The 21,179-nt window shown below is 47.2% G+C and overlaps 1 protein-coding gene across 1 annotated transcript in view; it reads right to left on the reverse strand.

Annotated features, from left to right (window-relative positions):
• The window catches only part of SLC25A17 (solute carrier family 25 member 17), a 64,016-nt gene extending 43,213 nt beyond the window's left edge, over window positions 1-20,803 (reverse strand). Inside the window, exon 1 of the mRNA XM_073327134.2 lies at window positions 20,629-20,803. Within this exon, the coding sequence (XP_073183235.2) occupies window positions 20,629-20,784 (156 nt within the window). The 5' untranslated portion in view covers window positions 20,785-20,803. The remainder of the gene's footprint in view (window positions 1-20,628) is intronic.
• Between the last annotated feature and the right edge of the window lie 376 nt (window positions 20,804-21,179).

A 21,179-nucleotide genomic window follows, 5' to 3' on the forward strand; every position in this document is an offset into this window, starting at 1 on the left:
ACAGGGCTGTTCTACTCCAACACTGGGGAGGCCCAGTTAAGTGCTTTACTGTTGACTAGGCTGACTACTGTTCCCACCTTAGTCCAGTCTATGGGGTACACTTGGGGGCAGAGCAGGATGAGCAGCCGGCACTGGTTCAGGAAACCCCAGAATTTCCAATGATCCTCACTGAACCATTCAGGCAGTGGCACTGCGGGAGCTGGTTCAGGGAATGAATGGTCTGTTTGGGCACATAAGGTCATTCCTTCTTTCTGTGAGCATGTGTGAAGGGTTCATGTAGCATTCATGCACCTGGAAACATTCAGGGCACACCCTGACTGTTGTGTAGGACCGATGCACACACTGCTCCATCCAAGGACATGGACCATGGGAAGTCAACTAAAGGACATGAACCGTGGGAAGCTTCCTTGGACTGGGCTCAAGGCCTGAGAACAAGGATTGTAGTAGATAGAGGCTGGTAAATAAGAATATTAATCAAAGTCATATTATTTCCTTTGTTGATGCCTTTTGCGGTCGGAGTATGTAATGCGCAGGGGGGAGAGAAATAAAAGAGAGGTGGAAAAGCTGACAGGGGCAATCCCGCCAGCCTGCTTGCTTGCCTAAAGCCGTGTCCTGTCTTGTATTGAACCGCCACACATGCGAGCTGCTTGGTTAGGCGTTCTACTTTGGCAGTGAGCTGCGCCACCTGAGCCTGTGACTGGACTGGTTGCTCATGCAGGGACCTATGCTTTGGCTATGTCTACACTACGAAATTAGGTCGAATTTATAGAAGTCGGTTTTTTAGAAATCGGTTTTATATATTCGAGTGTGTGTCCCCACAGAAAATGCTCTAAGTGCATTAAGTGAATTAACTCAGGGGAGTTCTTCCACAGTACCGAGGCTAGAGTCGACTTCCAGAGTGTTGCACTGTGGGTAGCTGTCCCACAGTTCCCGCAGTCTCCGCTGCCCATTGGAATTCTGGGTTGAGATCCCAATGCCTGATGGGGTCATTGTCGCGGGTGGTTCTGGGTACATATCGTCAGGCCCCCGTTCCCTCCCTCCCTCCATGAAAGCAAGGGCAGACAATCGTTTCACGCCTTTTTTCCTGAGTTACCTGTGCAGACGCCATACCACGGCAAGCATGGAGCCCACTCGGATAACCGTCACCGCATGTCTCCTGGGTGCTAGCAGACGCAGTACTGCATTACTACACAGTAGCAGCAAACCACAGTGCAATAGGACTGGTAGCCATCATCGTCATGTCCGAGGTGCTCCTGGCCATACTGGCCAGGAGCGCCTGGGCACACATGGGCGCAGGGATTAAATTTGGAGTGACTTGATCAAGTCATTCTCTTTAGTCCTGCAGTCAGTCCTATTGAACCATCTTATGGTGAGCAGGCAGGCGATATGGATTGCTAGCAGTTGTATTGTACCATCTTCTGCCAGGCAGGCAAGAGATGAGGATGGCTAGCAGTCGTATTGTACCATCTTCTGCCGAGCAGCCCTGAGATGTGGATGGCATGCAGTCCTTCTGCACCGTCTGCTGCCAGCCAAAGATGTAAAAGATAGATGGAGTGTATCAAAACAAGAAATAGACCAGATTTGTTTTGTACTCATTTGCTTCCCCCTCTCCCCCGTCTAGGGGACTCATTCCTCTAGGTCACACTGCAGTTAATCAGGGAAGGCGCAGCGAGGTAAATCTAGCCATGTATCAATCAGAGGCCAGACTAACCTCCTTATTCCAATAAGAACAATAACTTAGGTGCACCATTTCTTATTGGAACCCTCCGTGAAGTCCTGCCTGAAATACTCCTTGATGTAAAGCCACCCCCTTTGTTGATTTTAGCTCCCTGAAGCCAACCCTGTAAGCCATGTCATCAGTCGCCCCTCCCTCCGTCAGAGCAACGGCAGACAATCGTTCCGTGCCTTTTTTCTGAGCGGACGCCATACCAAGGGAAGCATGGAGGCTGCTCAGCTCACTTTGGCAATTAGGAGCACACTAAACACCACACGCATTATCCAGCAGTATATGCAGCACCAGAACTTGGCAGAGCGATACCGGGTGAGGCGGCGACTTCAGCGCGGTCACGTGAGTGATCAGGACATGGACACAGATTTCTCTGAAAGCATGGGCCCTGCCAATGCATGCATCATGGTGCTAATGGGGCAGGTTCATGCTGTGGAACGCCAATTCTGGGCTCGGGAAACAAGCACAGACTGGTGGGACCGCATAGTGTTGCAGGTCTGGGACGATTCCCAGTGGCTGCAAAACTTTTGCATGCGAAAGGGCACTTTCATGGAACTTTGTGACTTGCTTTCCCCTGCCCTGAAGCACATGAATACCAAGATGAGAGCAGCCCTCACAATTGAGAAGCGAGTGGCGATAGCCCTGTGGAAGCTTGCAACGCCAGACAGCTACCAGTCAGTTAGGAATCAATTTGGAGTGGGCAAATCTACTGTGGGGGCTGCTGTGATGCAAGTAGCCCACGCAATCAAAGATCTGCTGATATCAAGGGTAGTGACCCTGGGAAATGTGCAGGTCATAGTGGATGGCTTTGCTGCAATGGGATTCCCTAACTGTGGTGGGGCTATAGACGGAACCCATATCCCTATCTTGGCACAGGAGCACCAAGCCGCCGAGTACATAAACCGCAAGGGGTACTTTTCAATAGTGCTGCAAGCTCTGGTGGATCACAAGGGACGTTTCACCAACATCAATGTGGGATGGCCGGGAAAGGTACATGACGCTCACATCTTCAGGAACTCTGGTCTCTTTCAAAAGCTGCAGGAAGGGACTTTAGTCCCAGACCAGAAAATAACTGTTGGGGATGTTGAAATGCCTATAGTTATCCTTGGGGACCCAGCCTACCCCTTAATGCCATGAAGCCATACACAGGCAGCCTGGACAGTAGTCAGGAGCTGTTCAACTACAAGCTGAGCAAGTGCAGAATGGTGGTAGAATGTGCATTTGGACGTTTAAAGGCGCGCTGGCGCAGTTTACTGACTCGCTTAGACCTCAGCGAAACCAATATTCCCACTGTTATTACTGCTTGCTGTGTGCTCCACAATATCTATGAGAGTAAGGGGGAGACGTTTATGGCGGGGTGGGAGGTTGAGGCAAATCGCCTGGCTGCTGGTTACGCGCAGCCAGACACCAGGGCAGTTAGAAGAGCACAGGAGGGCGCGGTACGCATCAGAGAGTTTTGAAAACCAGTTTCATGACTGGCCAGGCTACGGTGTGAAAGTTCTCTTTGTTTCTCCTTGATGAAATCCCCCGCCCCTCGGTTCACTCTACTTTCCTGTAAGCTAACCACCCTCCCCTCCACCCTTCGATCACCGCTTGCAGAGGCAATAAAGTCATTGTTGCTTCACATTCATGCATTCTTTATTCATTCATCACACAAATAGGGGGATGACTACCAAGGTAGCCCAGGAGGGGTGGTGGAGGAGGGAAGGAAAAGTCCACACAGCACTTTAAGCACAGCACTTCAAAAGTTTACAACTTTAAAATTTATTGAATGCCAGCCTTCTTTTTTTGGAGCAATCCTCTGTGGCTGAGTGGCTGGTTGGCCAGTGGCCCCCCCACCGCGTTCTTGGGCATCTGGGTATGGAGGCTATGGAACTTGGGGAGGAGGGCGGTTGGTTACACAGGGGCTGTAGTGGCAGTCTGTGCTCCAGCTGCCTTTGCTGCAGCTCAACCATACACTGGAGCATACTGGTTTGATCCTTCAGCAGCCTCAGCATTGAATCCTGCCTCCTCTCATCACGCTGCCGCCACATTTGAGCTTCAGCCCTGTCTTCAGCCCGCCACTTACTCTCTTCAGCCCACCACCTCTCCTCCTGGTCATTTTGTGCTTTCCTGCACTCTGACATAATCTGCCTCCACGCATTCATCTGTGCTCTGTCAGTGTGGGAGGACAGCATGAGTTCAGAGAACATTTCATCACAAGTGCGTTTTTTTTTTCTTTCTAATCTTCACTAGCCTCTGGGAAGGAGAAGATCCTGTGATCATTGAAACACATGCAGCTGGTGGAGAAAAAAAAAGGGACAGTGGTATTTAAAAAGGCACATTTTATAAAACAGTGGCTACACTCTTTCAGGGTAAACCTTGCTATTAACATTACATACATAGCACATGTGCTTTCGTTACAAGGTCACATTTTGCCTCCCCCCACCGCGTGGCTACCCCCTCAACCCTCCCTCCTCCCTGTGGCTAACAGCGGGGAACATTTCTGTTCAGGCGCAGGCAAACAGCCCAGCAGGAACGGGCTCCTCTGAGTGTCCCCTGAAGAAAAGCACCCTATTTCAACCAGGTGACATGAATGATATCTCACTCTCCTGAGGATAACACAGAGAGATAAAGAACGGATGTTGTTTGAACGCCAGCAAACATACACTGCAATGCTTTGTTGTACAATGATTCCCGAGTACGTGTTACTGGCCTGGGGTGGTAACGTGTCCTACCGTGGTGGATGGAATAAGGCTGCCCTCCCCAGAAACCTTTTGCAAAGGTTTTGGGAGTACATCCAGGAGAGCCACGAATGCCAGGGCAAATTAATCCTTTCACATGCTTGCTTTTAAGCCATGTATGGTATTTTAAAAGGTACACTCACCGGAGGTCCCTTCTCCGCCTGCTGGGTCCAGGAGGCAGCCTTGGGTGGGTTCGGGGGGTACTGGCTCCAGGTCCAGGGTGAGAAACAGTTCCTGGCTGTCGGGAAAACCGGTTTCTCTGCTTGCTTGCTGTGAGCGATCTACAACCTCATCATCATCATCATCATCATCCTCATCTTCTTCGTCCCCAAAACCTGCTTCCGTGTTGCCTCCATCTCCATTGAAGGAGTCAAACAATATGGCTGGGGTAGTGGTGGCTGAACCCCCTAAAATGGCATGCAGCTCATCATAGAACCGGCATGTTTGGGGCTCTGACCCGGAGCGGCCGTTCGCCCCTCTGGTTTTCTGGTAGGCTTGCCTCAGCTCCTTAAATTTCACGCAGCACTTCTTCAGGTCCCTGTTATGGCCTCTGTCCGTCATGCCCTAGGAGATTTTGACAAAGGTTTTGGCGTTTCGAAAACTGGAATGGAGTTCTGATAGCATGGATTCCTCTCCCCATACAGCGATCAGATCCCGTACCTCCCGTTCAGTCCATGCTGGAGCTCTTTTGCGATTCTGGGACTCCATCATGGTCACCTCTGTGGATGAGCTCTGCATGGTCACCTGCAGTTTGCCACGCTGGCCAAACAGGAAATGAGATTCAAAAGTTCGCGGTTCTTTTCCTGTCTACCTGGCCAGTGCATCTGAGTTGAGAGTGCTGTCCAGAGCGGTCACAATGAAGCACTCTGGGATAGCTCCCGGAGGCCAATACCGTCGAATTGTGTCCACAGTACCCCAAATTCGACCCGGCAAGGCCGATTTAAGCGCTAATCCACTTGTCAGGGGTGGAATAAGGAAACTGATTTTAAGAGCCCTTTAAGTCGAAATAAAGGGCTTCATCATGTGGACGGGTGCAGGTTTACATCGATTTAACGCTACTAAATTCGACCTAAAGTCCTAGTGTAGACCAGGGCTTTGAGTGCACACTGCGTAGCATGGGTCTGTAGTGCAAGGTTCTCTGCCTGCAGATAGGCAACTGGGCCCTGGGCCCTCAGGGACCCATGGTTGGACGGCTTGCCCCTTCTATCATCTCTGGAGGAGATAGATGCATTTGCGGGGGGAGGAGGGGGAGGCCAAGAGGGTCTGAGTAAACTGTCATGATCAGGATGTGGGTGGTCAGAGCAGGAGTCAGGCATCAGGAGGTCACAGTCCAGGATAGACAAGAGTGGAAACCAAGAGGCAGGTGTCAAAAGGCAGGCAGGGTCAGGTTACCGGGAAGTCAAAATCCATGACAGGCCAGAGGGCAAACCAAGATTCAGGCATCAGGAGGCAGGCAGGGTCACGGGTATGGTCTGGAGCAGAGACAGGCAGGCAATCTGTGGCTCACACAGCTCCCCTTCATGGCTTCCTGGTTTACATACTGGTTTTGGCCAATCAGGGAACTGTCTGAGGCCACTACTCCAGTCGTGCTGGGAGGTTCTTCCGGCCAAGCCCAGCGACACAGGGTCCTTCTGTGGGAGCCCATCTCTTCCTGTGATGCAGGGGCATCAGTGGCCCCAAAATCCCACAGTCCCAAGTTCCAGTCCTGCAGGTACTAACAGCCTGATTCAAACAAAGCTTTTGTATGACTTGTGCTCAAGAAACTATTTAATGCAAAAAAAGTCAATGCAAAGTTAAAATCACCCTGTGGTCACTTGTGGTCTTCCAGAACATCAAGTTTGGCAAAACTCAAACTTCTGAAAACCAGGAAATAGAGTTAAGGAAACACCCATGCAACCCATACTCTGCCACCCTGGAGTTGGCAAGAGAGACTGGGAATTATCTGCATGTATTCCAGTTGCTTTCAGTGGTTTTGTTATAACTAACTGTACTGAATAATGGAAGCAGTAAGTGGGAAAGGTTAGCAGAAGCATGTTTGAGATATGAGATCTGGGGATTAATTTTGAGGAACTGTTACAGAGCTGTTATGATATGAGGTGATCCGAGTCTGAGTCCTCACATGCGTGTAATCAAAGGAGAGAGATGCATATGTATCTTGAGAATTGCGTAGGTTGTGTCAGTAGCAGGCCACTGGGGTCTTCTTGCCATGTGCACTGTCAGTAGTGAGGTGGTACATGAGAACAGTCTGTAGATTTAACGATAGGCTTAAAGGGTATTCTGTGAGTGTGAATGGGTTGTAAAAGAGTATGAAGTGGTTGTTAAATTTTAGAAGTGTGATACTCTGTAGAGGAAGTAGGCTCAATGTTTGAGCATAGGGCTAGTGCAAGTAGCACCTGTCAATTACAGCGAAGAGTGGGAATGTGTGTACTTGGGCATTGCTCAAAGAAGGCAGAGTTAAGGTTGTGTGGGCATTTACCTTAACTCTGTAATTGTTGGTGTTACACCCTGACACCCCAATATTCACCACTGTCATGTAATTAGGATATGTCTTTTACAAAGTATGCCTTGTGAGGTGTCATTCTAAAAGTCTTGATCTGCTGGACAGGAATATCTTGTTGGCTTGTATGTGCTATCATCATGTGTGAAGTTATGAAGTTTGGGTATGTTTGTGTTGCTGAAACATGTCCTGAGGTTGAAAACACACACAAGCAACCTTTCAGGTAAGATAGTAAAAAAGCCAAACAATGTTAATGGCTTATTGAGGAAACGCACACAAGCACAAGGATTATCCCGGGAACTGTGTACAACAGAAACCTCTCAGAGACTGCACTACACAATGGGAACCAGGTCACAACAAAAGACCTTTCCAGCAAGTGGGGAGAGGATATAAAAGGGGGGAAATGACATGATGGGGGGTAACCTCACTCTCCCTATAACAACACACCTGGAAACACCTGAGGAACTGTGGGAAGTGATGGTCCCAGGCTAGAAGGATTTTTAGCCTATGCATGAAAACCTGGGAAAGCCAAGGCAACTTGTGCCTTAAGAATCTGCCAGCCTGTTTATCACACAGGGTGAGAATTTGCTAATTTATATCTTACCCATCTAGTGTGTTAAGCTTTTAGTTTGCAGTTTTTGTTTATTTACTAAGGTAATCTACTTTAATCTGTTTGCTATCACTTATAATTACTTACAATTTATCTTTTGTAGTTAATAAACTTATTTCTTGTTTATAACAACCCAGTCTGTGCAATTCATATCTGGGGGGGGGCAAAAGCTGCACACATTTCTCTCCACATTGAGGGAGAGAGCAAATTTTTATGAACATCTGCGCTGGGCAGATCTTCCTATACAGTGCAAACAGTATTTTGGATTTATCTCCCAAAAGGTGTGTGCACGTGAGTCCTCTCCCACAGAGCTGACTTCAATCTGTGTCTGCAGCTGGGTGTGGCCCTACCTGTATATATACATATGTGTGTGTGCTGCAAGAGGCTGAACAGCCTAATTCAGCAAAACAGGGAGAGGGAATCCAGGATGGTGGAGCAGGCAAGGCTCAGTGAAACCTCAGTGTATCAGGTGGTGTCCTGGACTGGGGGGTTTCAACCTGTTACACTTGGTTTTCAGAATTTTGCGTTTTGCTGAACTGGATGTTCTGAAAGAGCACAAGTTACCACTTTTTAACTTTGCATGAATGAAGGTTTTTTGCCAGTTAATTTCCTAGTTTTTTAAAGAGAAAAATGTTTGTTCGTAGGTGTTAGGGGTCATTCAGGTAGTTGTAGTTCTCATCGAAGTTTGCACTTGATATGCTGCAGTGGCTAAGTAGTAATGAAAAGACAGTTTTTTTTATATAGTGTTTTTCATCAGTAGGTCTCAAAGTACTTTACATAATTATTCCCATTTTACAGATGGGAAAGTGAGGCACAGAGAGGTGAAGTGACTTGCCCAAGGTTACTGTGTTACCCTGGATTAGAGGGGTATGTGTACCCCAGATTTTGATCAAGCTAACTGCAACCATGTTATGTGCCTTCAGCCACCATGAATTAATAAAACAGACCACCACCTAGTTAAGGATTAATTTGAACAAGCAGAACTTCTGGAGGCAAGGTCAAACAGTTGCAGGCTTGCAGTTTCTGCTAATCAGAATAGGAGGAGGGGAGAAAGTCAATTTGAGACTGAAAGAAAACAAGTGGATGGGAACCTTGAGTTTTGGGCGCCTTTGACATAGAAGCTTAATCATAATAATAATGTTAGGAATATTTGTCAATAAGTTTATTGAAGTTAGGAGAGGTAATGACCCAGTAGGGGTGACTATGAGCAGTGTGTTTTGTAAAAGTTAGTTATAAAAGACTGGATAATAGAGTGTATTTTGGAACAGCCCTCTGATGCTCTCCTGAGAGAGGTTTTTTCCCCCCCATAGTTTATTCCCCAGTGGGGAAGTGACTAGCCATCGCAGAACTGCTGAAAATTACTCAATACACTCCCAGATTCAAGGTAATGATTTGGGATGTTCTAAACCAGGAGTCAGCGGCCTATCAGAAGCGATGTGCCAAGTCTTCATTTATTCACTTTAACTTAAGGTTTCGCATGCCAGTAATACATTTTAACGTTTTTTTCAAAGGTCTCTCTGTCTATATATTATATAACTAAACTATTGTGGTATGTAAACAAAGTTTTCAAAATGTTTAAGAAGCTTCATTTAAAATTAAATTAAAATGCTGATCTTATGCTGCCAGCCCGCTCAGCCCGCTACCAGCCCGGGGTTCTGTTCACCTAGGCTGAGCGGGGCCGGCGGCCAGGACCCCAGGCCGGCAGCGGGCTGAGCAGGGCCGGCGGCCAGGACCCCAGGCTGGCAGCGGGCTGAGCCGCTCAGCCTGCTGCCAGTCTGGGGTTCCATCTGCTGGCTCCTGCCAGCCAGGGTCCTGGCTGCCGGCCCCACTCAGCCCGCTGCCAGTCTGGGATCCTGGCCCTGCCCACATAGAGTGGATACCTACCTTCTCCCTGGCTCTAGCCATTCTCTTCCTCTCTCTCTCTCTCTCTGCACTGAGCTGAGGGTGGGAGTGCACTGAGCACAGGGCTGGGGGTAAAGGATCAGGCTGGGGTTTGGAGTGTAGGGTCTGGCCAGGAGTTAGAATGGGGGAGGAGGCTCAGGGTTGGGGCAGGAGGTTTGGGTGTGGAGTGCTTACCAGGACAGCTCCCATTTGGTGCAATGGGTGCAGGTGGGAATGTGTGTGTGGGGGGGAGGGGAATGTGTGCAGGAGCTCCTGTTTTGTGCTCAGGGTGGGGGTGCAGGAGTCAGGGCAGGGGGCTGTGGGTGTGTGAGGATGCAGGAGTCAGGGCATGGGGTTGGGGGGGCGCTGGAGTCAGGGCTGGGGTTGTGGGGGGTTACAGGGGTCAGGGCAGGAGGCTGGGGTGTGTGAGGGGTGCAGGGTGTGTGGGGGGGTGCTGGAGTCAGGGCTGGGGTCGTGGGGAGGTGCAGGAGTCAGGGCAGGGGGCCAAGGTGTGTGTGTGGGGGGGGGTGTAGGGGTCAGGGCAGAGGGCTAGGGGTGTGGTTTAGGGTCATGAGGGTGCCCCCAGACCTTTGCCCAGAACAGCTTATGGCATGGGGCTGGAGGGGATATGCCCTGATTCCACTTCTCTTCCCCAAGGCCCCGTCCCCACATCTTCTCCGTCTCCTCCCTGGAGCAGCACGTGCTGCGGCTATACTTCTACTCCTCCTTGCAAGGGCCATCAGATGATTGGCAGCAAGGAGGGAGAGGAGGAGAGGCAGGGGGGACCTTGCCTGCCCTGCTGCAGCAGCCCACAGCACCAAGCTTCTTCACCCTGTTCCCGAGGGGGGCAGAGAAGAGCAGGCCGGGGTGGGCAGGATTTTTAATGGCACGCTGCTGCCGGCTGGGGTCCCGGTCGCAGGCCCGCTGCCAGCCTGGGTTCGGCAGCGGGCTGAGCGGAGCAGCATGCCATTAAAAATTGGCTCATGTACCATCTTTGGCATGCATGCCATAGGCATGCCATCCCCCACCATTTCCAGCTCCCCCTCCCATCCCATTAAGCCATTAGTTGGCACTGTAGAAGTCATTAACATGTAAGAAGTTGCTCTTTGCTGTCTTCTGCCTTATGCAGCTGCACACACATCATCACAGCCAGCAGCTTTCCAAAGGGCGGCATGCTACCCTGGTTTATATTGCTCTCACTCCCACTACCTACCTCCAGGTGGGACACCTATCCCTGCTTCCGCCAGGCTTCTATAGCCAAACTCCAGGTCCACCCAGACACCTCTCCTGCAAATCAGGCTGTTCCTCCACACACTCTGGCCAGCCCCTCCCCAAGGGTGATGTGCATCTTAACTATTCATTTTCTGGATTACAGAAGTTTCAATTTATCACCTTCTGACATAGAAACCCCTTGGCAAAGTCACCTGTTCTTTGTAAACAGCTCTCACATCAGACCTGTCAACCTCATTACATCAAACACACACAGCAGGTACTCAGAGGGGTTCAGACCCCTGCAGAAAGGTAGGGCTCCCCTATATACCAGCACACAGATGAAAAGAGAAAATTCAGAACTGATATGCCCCCCCCCAGCCCTAAACCCCCTCTGCTACCCCTCATTCTCTAACCTCCTTCATGTTATCCCCTTCTGGTCCCCCTAATCCCCTTCCCTGAGCCCCCACAAACCCTCTTCCCTACAACCCATTCCCAATTATCCCCTGGACCCCTCCCCATAAGATCCCCCACCCCTCACTGGAGACCCACATCCTTCTGCTCCTTTTACCACCTCATCTCACACCCCTAATCACAGCTGGGTAGGAATGAGGTAGGGGATGGCAGAAAGAGAAAGGAATGTCATGACCAAAGCAATTGAATGCTACCCTGGAGACACGGACAATATCCGTGCCTCTGGGATGCTGGACAAATCACAAACTATACGTTTCACACATGGCCACTAATGGCGTGTTGTTCATTTTCTGGATACCCGACTTGAGATTCCAGGCTTGGCTTTGCAGAAGTGCTGAGCAGTCACAGCTGCAGCTGAAGTCAACAGAAGCCCTACTTTGAACATGCAACATGCTATATAAAGCGAAGTACTGTGAAAAATCAGGTCCTAGACATCTCATACTGGGCACCAGGGTCAATTTGATTTAAATCACTAGTCAGGAAGACTCAGTTTAATCATGGATTCAACAGGTTAATCATTAATATTTGGAGGATTTTCTTGTGATGCTGTATTAGGAGGAGAACATCACCAGGCAGACATTTAAATTATTTTATTGAACTAAAACAACGTTACATATGTATTTCTTTAACAGCAAACATATATTTTAACAAAACAAGCATATGATTTTTTGAATTTAGGTAAACATTCAAGTTTTTTAAAACCAGGTTTGTTTTTGTTAAAATTGTTAACTAAAATAGTTAAGTGAAATATTTTAAAAAACCAACCAAAAATTAAATAGACTGTCATCCAGGTCAACATGAGAAACTTAAAATATTGGCTTCTGCAGCTAACTCAGTCGTCTTCACCTTCATTTTTCTATTTGTTCATAATCTGGAAAAGACAAACAAGCTTTCCTGCTTTTTCAGGACCCAAACAATTTCTCAATTTGGAATGAATTAGTCCAAAGGAAGAAAATATTCTTTCTACACTGGCAGAAGAAGCTACTGCTGTTAAGTCTCTGAATCCAAGTGCATAAGTGACTTACACCAGTTCACTGGTGTGACTTTCTTTAAAACATTATTAGCTCTGAAGTTTATTATAGTTGGCATTATGGAGGGATGATTGTTGGATGTCCATGTCATAGACAACTCCTCTTCTTCAGCAGTTAAGGTTTGACCCTGGTATTGAAAATATCTGCAAGAAAATGAGCTGGAAATAGAGTTAAATTACAAGCATTAAAAAAAGAATGGGACAAGCACTGTCATTGCATATTTCTCTTTTTAATATCTCACTCAGTTCCTTCCAAATTTCAACAGCGTCAGCAATAAAACAGCTATTTCTCTGCATTTTGTTCAAGGCTACAGAAGTAGGCTTCAGGGTATTCAGCATGTGTTCAACATTTCTCTTCAGCCCAATGTTGAGAACTTTGGCTGTGACAGTGCCATCTATTTTTTCCACTATTTTGTTCACAAATTCATCAGATTAGGCCAGTTCTTGATATAGTGCTCAGAACAGTCCACTATTGAGTTCCATCGCTCGTCTTATGGGAGAGTTAGCTTGCTTCCCCCCACTTTTTTCAAAGCAGCTGCTGCAAAGTGGTTGTTACGGAAGTATTTTGCAATTTCAACATTAGCCTTTATTTGTGGAACACTCAAGTCTTTGGCTAGAAGGTGCATCAAATGAGCACTGCAACCGTATGTTATTAGCTTGGGACTCTCTTCACTCTCTTCTAAATAATTTCTTCTCATCTTGGATACATTTGCAGCATTGTCTGTGACCGAGCTGCATACTAGACATTTGAATTTTTTTTTCCAGTTTGTTATAGCTTTTACTGCTACTTCTAGTAAGTATTCTGCTGTGTGCATAGTTCCTGATGTATCAATTGTTTCTGTAAGGAACACATTCCCTTCTTCTGTTGTCACATAAGCACATACAACAGGATCATTGTGGACATTGCTCCACACATCAAGAATCAGGTTAACAATTTTATCAGAGAATATCAGGGTTGGAAGGGACCTCAGGAGGTCATCTAGTCCAACTCCCTGCTCAAAGCAGGACCAATCCCCAATTAAATCTTTGTCAAGATTTAAAAACCTCAAAGGAAGGAGATTCCACCACCTCCCTAGGTAACGCATTCCAGTGCTTCACCACCCTCCCTAGTGAAATTTTTTTTCTAATATCCAACCTAAACCTCCCCCACTGCAACTTGAGACCATTACTCCTCGTTCTGTCATCTGCTACCACTGAGAACAGTCTAGATTCATCCTTTTTGGAACCCCCTTTCAGGTAGTTGAAAGCAGCTATTAAATCCCCCCTCATTCTTCTCTTCTGTAGAATGAATAATCTCAGTTCCCTCAGCCGCTCCTCATAAATTATGTGTTCCAGCCCCTTAATCATTTTTGTTGTCCTCCGCTGGACTCTCTCCAATTTTTCCACATCCTTCTTGTAGTGTGGGGCCCAAAACTGGACACAGTACTCCAGATGAGGCCTCACCAATGTCGAATAGAGGGGAACGATCATATCTCTCGGTCTGCTGGCAATGCCCCTACTTATACAGCCCCAAATGCTGTTAGCCTTCTTGGTAACAAGGGTACACTGTTGACTTCTATCCAGCTTCTCATCCACTGTAACCCTTAGGTCCTTTTCTGCAGAACTGCTGCCTAGTTATTCGGTCCCTAGTCTGTAACAGCGCATGGGATTCTTCCGTCCTAAGTGCAGGACTCTGCACTAGTTCTTGTTGAACCTCAGATTTCTTTTGGCCCAATCCTCTAATTTGTCTAGGTCCCACTGTATCCTATCCCTACCCTCCAGCGTATCTACCACTCCTGCACCCTCAAACGGGGAGTCCACGCCATCCTCCAGATCATTAAATGAAGATACTGAACAAAACCGGCCCCAGGAACAACCCTTAGGGCACTCTGCTTGATACAGGCTGCAAACTAGACATGGAGCCATTGATCACTAAGACATCCTCTAGACCTTTTGCACACTGCTCAGTTCTCTTTCATACACTTTATCCAGCAATTTGCCAGCAACATCTGCTCTGTTGGGTGGACTGTATCCTGGTCTTAATGCCTGAACCATGTTGATGAAGTGTGGGTTCTCAATCATACGGAAAGGAGAGTTTGTTGCATAAACAAATCGGACAATTTTTTCATCAATTACCCCTTTTTGTATTCTGCTGGTTCTGATCACAAACTTATCTATGGTTGTTTCTGGATGATGGAGATTTTTTTCCTCTTTTGGCTATGTGACATACATGATGTGACTGAAACACTATCATTGGCAGATAACTCTGAAACTATAGAAAATGATGATCTTGAAGGTGGATAGTATTCAGAATCCTGAATGTTGAGGATGGAGTCTCCTAAACAAAATAAGTCAATGTAGTTATTTAATATTACCATACTGCTCATTTAGCATTACTCATTGCATTCACTGACACTCAGTACTACTTTAAAGGTGAAATCGTAAAAGGAAGATCTGCCTATTTCAGCTATTTATTTTTTATCACAACTGCATCTAAAATGATAGTGTCATGGAATAACAACACTATTTTTCCTGAAACATGAGAATTCAAGAATAGTCCAGGAGGATGACAGGCAATCCTTAAGAAAGAAGTATGAAATAAAAAAGTTTACCAACCTGAAAATCCTGCACATTCAGACATATTCCTTTCATCATCTTCAACGCAGCTTACTCCTGAGAAGAAACACTTCTCATGATGTTGTTTCATTCGGGCAACCAGGCCTTGCATTTCTTTGTTGCACTGTTTGCATTTTGCATGCATGCCTGTCTCACCCACAGGTAGAGGAACTTCATTAAAATATTCCCAAATTGAGTCTCTTTTACGGCCTGCTGCCATTATAGGTTTTCCCTTCTAGTGAGAGAAGGGTATGGTAGATCTCAAACCAATGAAGGCTACACTCAGACCTCAAGACTTCTGGAATATGCTGCTCAGTTTCACTTTTATTTCTACTGCTTGTCCCTCCCTTCTCACATTTATCTCCAGACTTCTTCTCCTTGTCCAGATCTATTCCACCCCCCACAATCTTCTATTCATTGAACTCTTTGAATTTTGTACTTTTAGAAAGTGGTAAGGGATTGTCTGTGTACAAAAATGTGCAGAGGGACAACAGGGTTGAGGTCTTATTTCTCACCTCTATATATTTATTTATTTAAAACATTTTTGCTGTTAACAAGCATGTTATCTCTGGAGACACATTTCCACAGTTTGAGAATTGCAAAACTAAGCATCTCTGGTGGTATCTTCTAGACTGAGCACTGAGTCCCATTAGGTAGATAGAAAGATTAACCTAAATAATCTATACAGAAGCCCCTGGAAGCCCATAAGATTGGGTTCCTAATCCATGAACCACTGGAACTCATTTACAAAACTTTTCTTAAACATTACATGAATATATTGTCTCATACGATAGAATTAGAATTTATAATCCCTATTCCATGATAAGATATCTTTGAGTTATAATGTATCTTAATTAAACTATCTTTTGGATAGGTTTTTTCCTCAAAGCATTTTATCAAAAAAATCCTTTTTTTTTTTTTAAATCACTAATTTTTATCCACCCTGTTGGGCACCCAAAATTAGTAGACACTTTTGACCTTCTCTCTCTCTAACTCAGTTTCCCATCTCTAAAATGGTTATACCACCACCTCACCAGTGTGTTCTGAAAATAAATCCATTAATGTCTGTGAAGAACTCATACTATAGTGATGAGTACCACAGAAAAACAAACTAACTAGTTGATAATTCTGTACTGAAAGCAGGGTTTGAACAGCATGCAGTAAAGACCTAAAACCACACATTGATCAGTGAGGAGGAAAAAAAATATGAACAGCTGCTTATTCGAGCCATCTTGTGCACCAAATGAAGTAGGGGCCTGTGGAGTAAAGATCATAATGCATATGCACAATGTAGCGGAGGGTTGCATACATCACCCTTATGCCTTAATAGTCTTTTAACATAGGGTTTTGTGTATAATTTTATATTCATGTTGCTACCAGAGTAGTGCTCTTCCATGGTCAATTGTTGAGTCTATCACATATAAAATTTATTTGTAAGCAACTAGTCAAGGATGCTAAGAGCCAAGAAAGTATGTTCTCTCTTCCCCCATCTCCAGCATTAGTATAGATATCAACTAAATAATGAGAGACAGAGTCACACTATTTCAGCTAACAGTATTTCAGCTGGTTTCATATACAAAGATCCTATGTTTGCTGAGGAAGCAACAGAATATGCTGAGAGAAATGAATCCATATCCCTCATGACTAGTGAAAGCCAGGAACAATGTCTCAGGTCATTATTAATGGAGACCTTTAATGAACAGGCCCTTCCTTAAGAGGAAAACACACTTGATGATGATCTTATCAATTAATACCCTTAAAGCCTCAAGGTCAAGATCAGGTACGTCTTCCCTGCAGAATTAACTTACATGACTGGTACTTGTGTGCAACCACTAGAGTTGGCCTGGCTCATTCAAGAGCTGCCGCATTGCAAACCCTAATTCCAGGTCTGTGTCCACGCTGGTGCCCTCACCCAGGTGTAGCAGTGCAACTTCTCCGAGTGCATCCCATAGAATATCAGGGTTGGAAGGGACCTCAGGAGGTCATCTATTCCAACCCTCTGCTCAAAGCAGGACCAATCCCCAACTAAATCATCCCAGCCAGGGCTCTGTCAAGCCTGACCTTAAAAATATCTAAGGAAGGAGATTCCACCACCTCCCTAGGTAATGCATTCCAGTGTTTCACCACCCTCGTAGTGAAAAAGTTTTTCCTAATATCCAACCTAAACCTTCCCCACTGCAACTTGAGACCATTACTCCTTGTTCTGTCATCAGCTACCACTGAGAACAGTCTAGATCTAGGTATTATGCAGCACTGAAGCTAAGCCTCTCTGAGTTCTATGACAGTGTTCTGTGAGACAACTTGTCAGTCCTTCTGGCATACCTACACAGAAGCGGCCTTAACTCACAAACTTAGTATGTAAAGCACTTGCAGTCTGGCGCAACTAGCTTTTGGTCTATGACCTTCATTCAAACAAGCAGCAAGGCATGGATTCAACTGAGAATGATGATCTATTCCAACTGTTGGCATTAATACAACTCTCATTTCAGGAACAGGAAGCAGATGCAGGGCAGGAGATGCAGTGGTGGGTGATTAATCATCAGTTTTTTGCCAGAAGGCAAGGGCAGGTTGTTGCTGGGAGAATGCAACAGAAGACTATATGCAAATATAGCAGAGCAAAGACAGGTGATGCAGGCTTTGGTCATGTAACTTGATCTTGTAACTTATGTGAAGACAGCAAACTACCTTGTCTTCACTACAATTTTACTTTAACTCAAGTTAACATTTTTTCCCCCCTAGCAGACAAGGCCTTATTCATCTATTCCGTTGTTGAACTATTGCAATGCACTCTATTGAAGGGGAAGGCTAACTTTGAAGGCACTTCAAAATGGAGGTGTGTTGGGGTAACCACATTAAACTTGTATTACGTGAACTGCAAGGGGCTTTTGTCAGTTGCTTCTGCATTAATTTAAGATATTTGTTCTAATCTATAAAACCCTCTCATTTCTTCCCAAGTACTAAAACCTCTGTGCAAAAGATAAAACACTTTCTTAAAATGACTAGATAGTACTTTAATCCTGTACAAATGAGGTTACTCCCACATGATAAATCATATTCATGCCAACAACTCCTAGTGCCTATAGCACATGTCCTCATTTTCCAGTGACAGTACCCTAGCAAACAAACTGAACAGCCTGAGACATAATCCGATACAAACAGGTATACATCAAAGTTTATGATTTTTCAATTTACAAAAATTTCAGGTAAGGAAGTTAAGAAAACTACCAATTATGGCTACAATGAGACATTCAGATATATATTCACAAAAAGAAAAGGAGTACTTGTGGCACCATAGAGAGACTAACCAATTTGTTTGAGCATAAGCTTTCGTGAGCTACAGCTCACTTCATCGGATGCCCTCTGCCCCTCCCCCCCAGGGCCACAGAGATGTGGTGCCGGCTGCTTCCAGGAGTGGTGCAGGAAGCCTGCCTTAGCGGTGCAGCACCGCTGTCACCCCAGAGCCGCTCCAGGTATGCGGCATGCACCCCAAACCCCTCCTGCATCCCATACCCCAATCCCCTGCTGTGAGCCCCCTGCTGCACCCCACACGCCTCCTGCACCCCAGCCCCCTGCCCTGAGCCCCCTTGTACACCCCACACCCCTCCTCCACCCCAACCCCTTGCCCTGAGCCCCTTCCTGCACACCGCACCCCCTCCCACACCTTGCACTCCCTCCCGCACCCTAACCCTCTGCCCCAGCCCTACATTCATGGCCCTGCATGCAATTTCCCCACACAGATGTGGCCCTTGGGCCAAAAAGTTTGCCCACCCCTGGGTTAGCACCTAGTATATTCCAAATACACATCAGAAAATACACAGAAATACCATTACCAAAATAAGTTCCTGTCTACACTAAATGTGAGAACTACTACTATAAAAAAATTTTAAGTCATGATGAGTGTATTCGAGGAGTCCTTGTGGCACTTTAGAGACTAATAAATGTATGTGGGCATAAGCTTTCGTGGGCTAAAACCCATCTTGCTTATGCCCAAATAAATTTGTTAGTCTCTAAAGTGCCACAAGGACTCCTCATTGCTTTTGCTGATACAGACTACATGGCTACCATTCCGAAACCTGATGAATGCATTAGTCATCTAAGGACACATTAATTAGACCAGAAAGTTTTGCCAGAATGTAAGAGCAGTATAGGTTACTAACACAGCTACTGCACATGTTTGAGGCTGTTTTTGTTCTTGGGGACTGGCAGGCAACTCCCACACCTTGAGCAACCTCACAGGGAAATCTAAGGGGAACATCAGTTTGCTTGAAACTCAGGAAGGCCCTCTTCCCAACAAGGGAGGGTTAATTGATAAGATGTTGCGACAAGATGCTGTTCCTCAAGCTACAAAGAGTCCTGTGGCACCTTATGGACTAACAGACGTATTGGAGCATAAGCTTTCGTTGGTGAGTACCCACTTCATCAGACACATCCGACAAAGTGGCTATTCACCCACGAAAGCTTATGCTCCAATACATCTATTAGTCCATAAGGTGCCACAGGACTCTTTACCGCTTTTACAGATCCAGACTAACACAACTACCCTTCTGATACTTTATAAAAGCTAGTTCTCTTCCACCCAGGGCAGGCTCCAATAGTCCAAGGAACTTACACAAATTTGGCATTACCTCCAACAAGTTTATATCAATTTTCTTCCAAACTTCATTTAGCTGCAGTGCACTTGTCTGATATATTTTCTGATCATTCAAATATATAGTGGCTTTCCTCTTTACAAATATGACAAGGCTACTTCTCAACACGTAACTTGGAGGTAAGTATTCTGATCCTCATTTACAGAATCTAAGATGCATCTCAGCTTAAAGCCCAAATTTTCAGAAATTTCTTCGAATTTTGGATGCTCAAATCACAACATGTAGGGTACACTGCAAAAGAAACCCAAGCTCATGCCCAAATCTGTAGAGGCTAACTTTTACAGGTGTCGAGTTAGCCCTCATTGGTTCTGGTGGGAGCTTCAGGTGCTCAGCCTGGAAGTCATCCCCTGGGTGTCTCACGTTGATCACTCTAAGAGAGGCAAGCAAAATTAGCAGGCATTTTGAAAATTCGGCCCAGAGTAATTTTCCCAAAGGAATGAGTGACAGAATTAAGTGAGCTGTAGCTCATGAAAGCTTATGCTCAAATAAATTGGTTAGTCTCTAAGGTGCCACAAAAAGAAAAGGAGTACTCCTTTTCTTTTTGAGAATTGAGACTGGAGTTCCTGGCTTCAAGACCTGTGCTCAGACCACAAACATGCTTATGTCCATATTCCAGGTGCTATCTTTATAACCAGCCAGCTCTCACCAAATTCAGAGTAGGTAAAGCTCAATCTGACATCACAACGTGCAGCCATAGTGGCGTTACTGTCCTCACACACAGGTGAAGAAGGAGGGCAGCAGAGAGGAGACATCGTGTGTTTACCCTCCTCCACGTTTTGCTGTTCCAATCGGGCAGGAAGGGAAAGAAAACGCAAGGCACATCCCAAGCACAGGCGGTGCATCAGCCGGGGAAAAACGCAGCCCTGGCTGCTCCTGATATGAGATACCAAAGCAGTGGCGGCCCGCAGGGCAGCGAGGGCATCTGACATTTGCGCCGCCCCGCAGCGAGGCGAGCAGGAGCCAGAGACGTGGGGCCCAATCCTGGGCGTTCAGGCCCTCCAGAGCGGGCCCACAGAGCAACTTCTTCTACTGGCCCTGGGACGCAGGAGCCGCTCTCCCCAGCCCCGTCCCGCCCGTTCCCCAGCCTCCGCCACGTCCCCTCCCGCCCCCGGCGAGCCACCGCGCAGCCCGGGGCAGCGGCGCGAGACATGGGGAGCTTGGCGGGCCCCTGCCCAGGACCCCGGACTCAGACCCCGCTTCCCTGCCCGCTCCGGGCGCCTCGCCCCGCACTCACCACAGCCCCGGCCACGGCATGGACCAAGCTCTCGTAGGAGGACACCGCCGCCATGGCTGCGGCTCCAGCGGGGTCAACCGCAAACTTCGCCGGCGACCGAGAGGCGGCGGGCGGGAAGGGGAGCCCCGCGATCGCCACCCGGTCCTCCCGCTCCATGGCTTCCCCCCGGCCACGTGATCTCGGACCCGCCCCCTCCAGGGGACGGGCCCGCTGCCCCCAAACCCCGCCCACTCCGTTCGCCGCGCCCAGCCAGTCGCCATGCGCGCCGCACGCTTTGCTCTCTGGCCCGGCCTCGGCCCGGGCTCACGCGCTAGTGAGCGCGAGGTGCCGGATGAGGCGTCCTCCTTTTCCCCTCGGGCTCTTGGGCTCTGCGGTGGGCACGCGGGCTTTCAAACAGGGTTGCAACCGTTGAGCCCAACGGCCAGAGGATGCGCGGGGAAAGCCGGTTGGAGCGGGAGGGAGGGGGTGAATCTTCCCCACGGGTCTGGCTACACAGAACCGTCACGGACCTGCTCCCAGCGAGGGGCTCCGAAGCTACACTACCCCATGGT

Source organism: Lepidochelys kempii, chromosome 1 (assembly GCF_965140285.1).
Source record: "Lepidochelys kempii isolate rLepKem1 chromosome 1, rLepKem1.hap1, whole genome shotgun sequence".
NCBI lineage: Eukaryota > Metazoa > Chordata > Testudines > Cheloniidae > Lepidochelys > Lepidochelys kempii.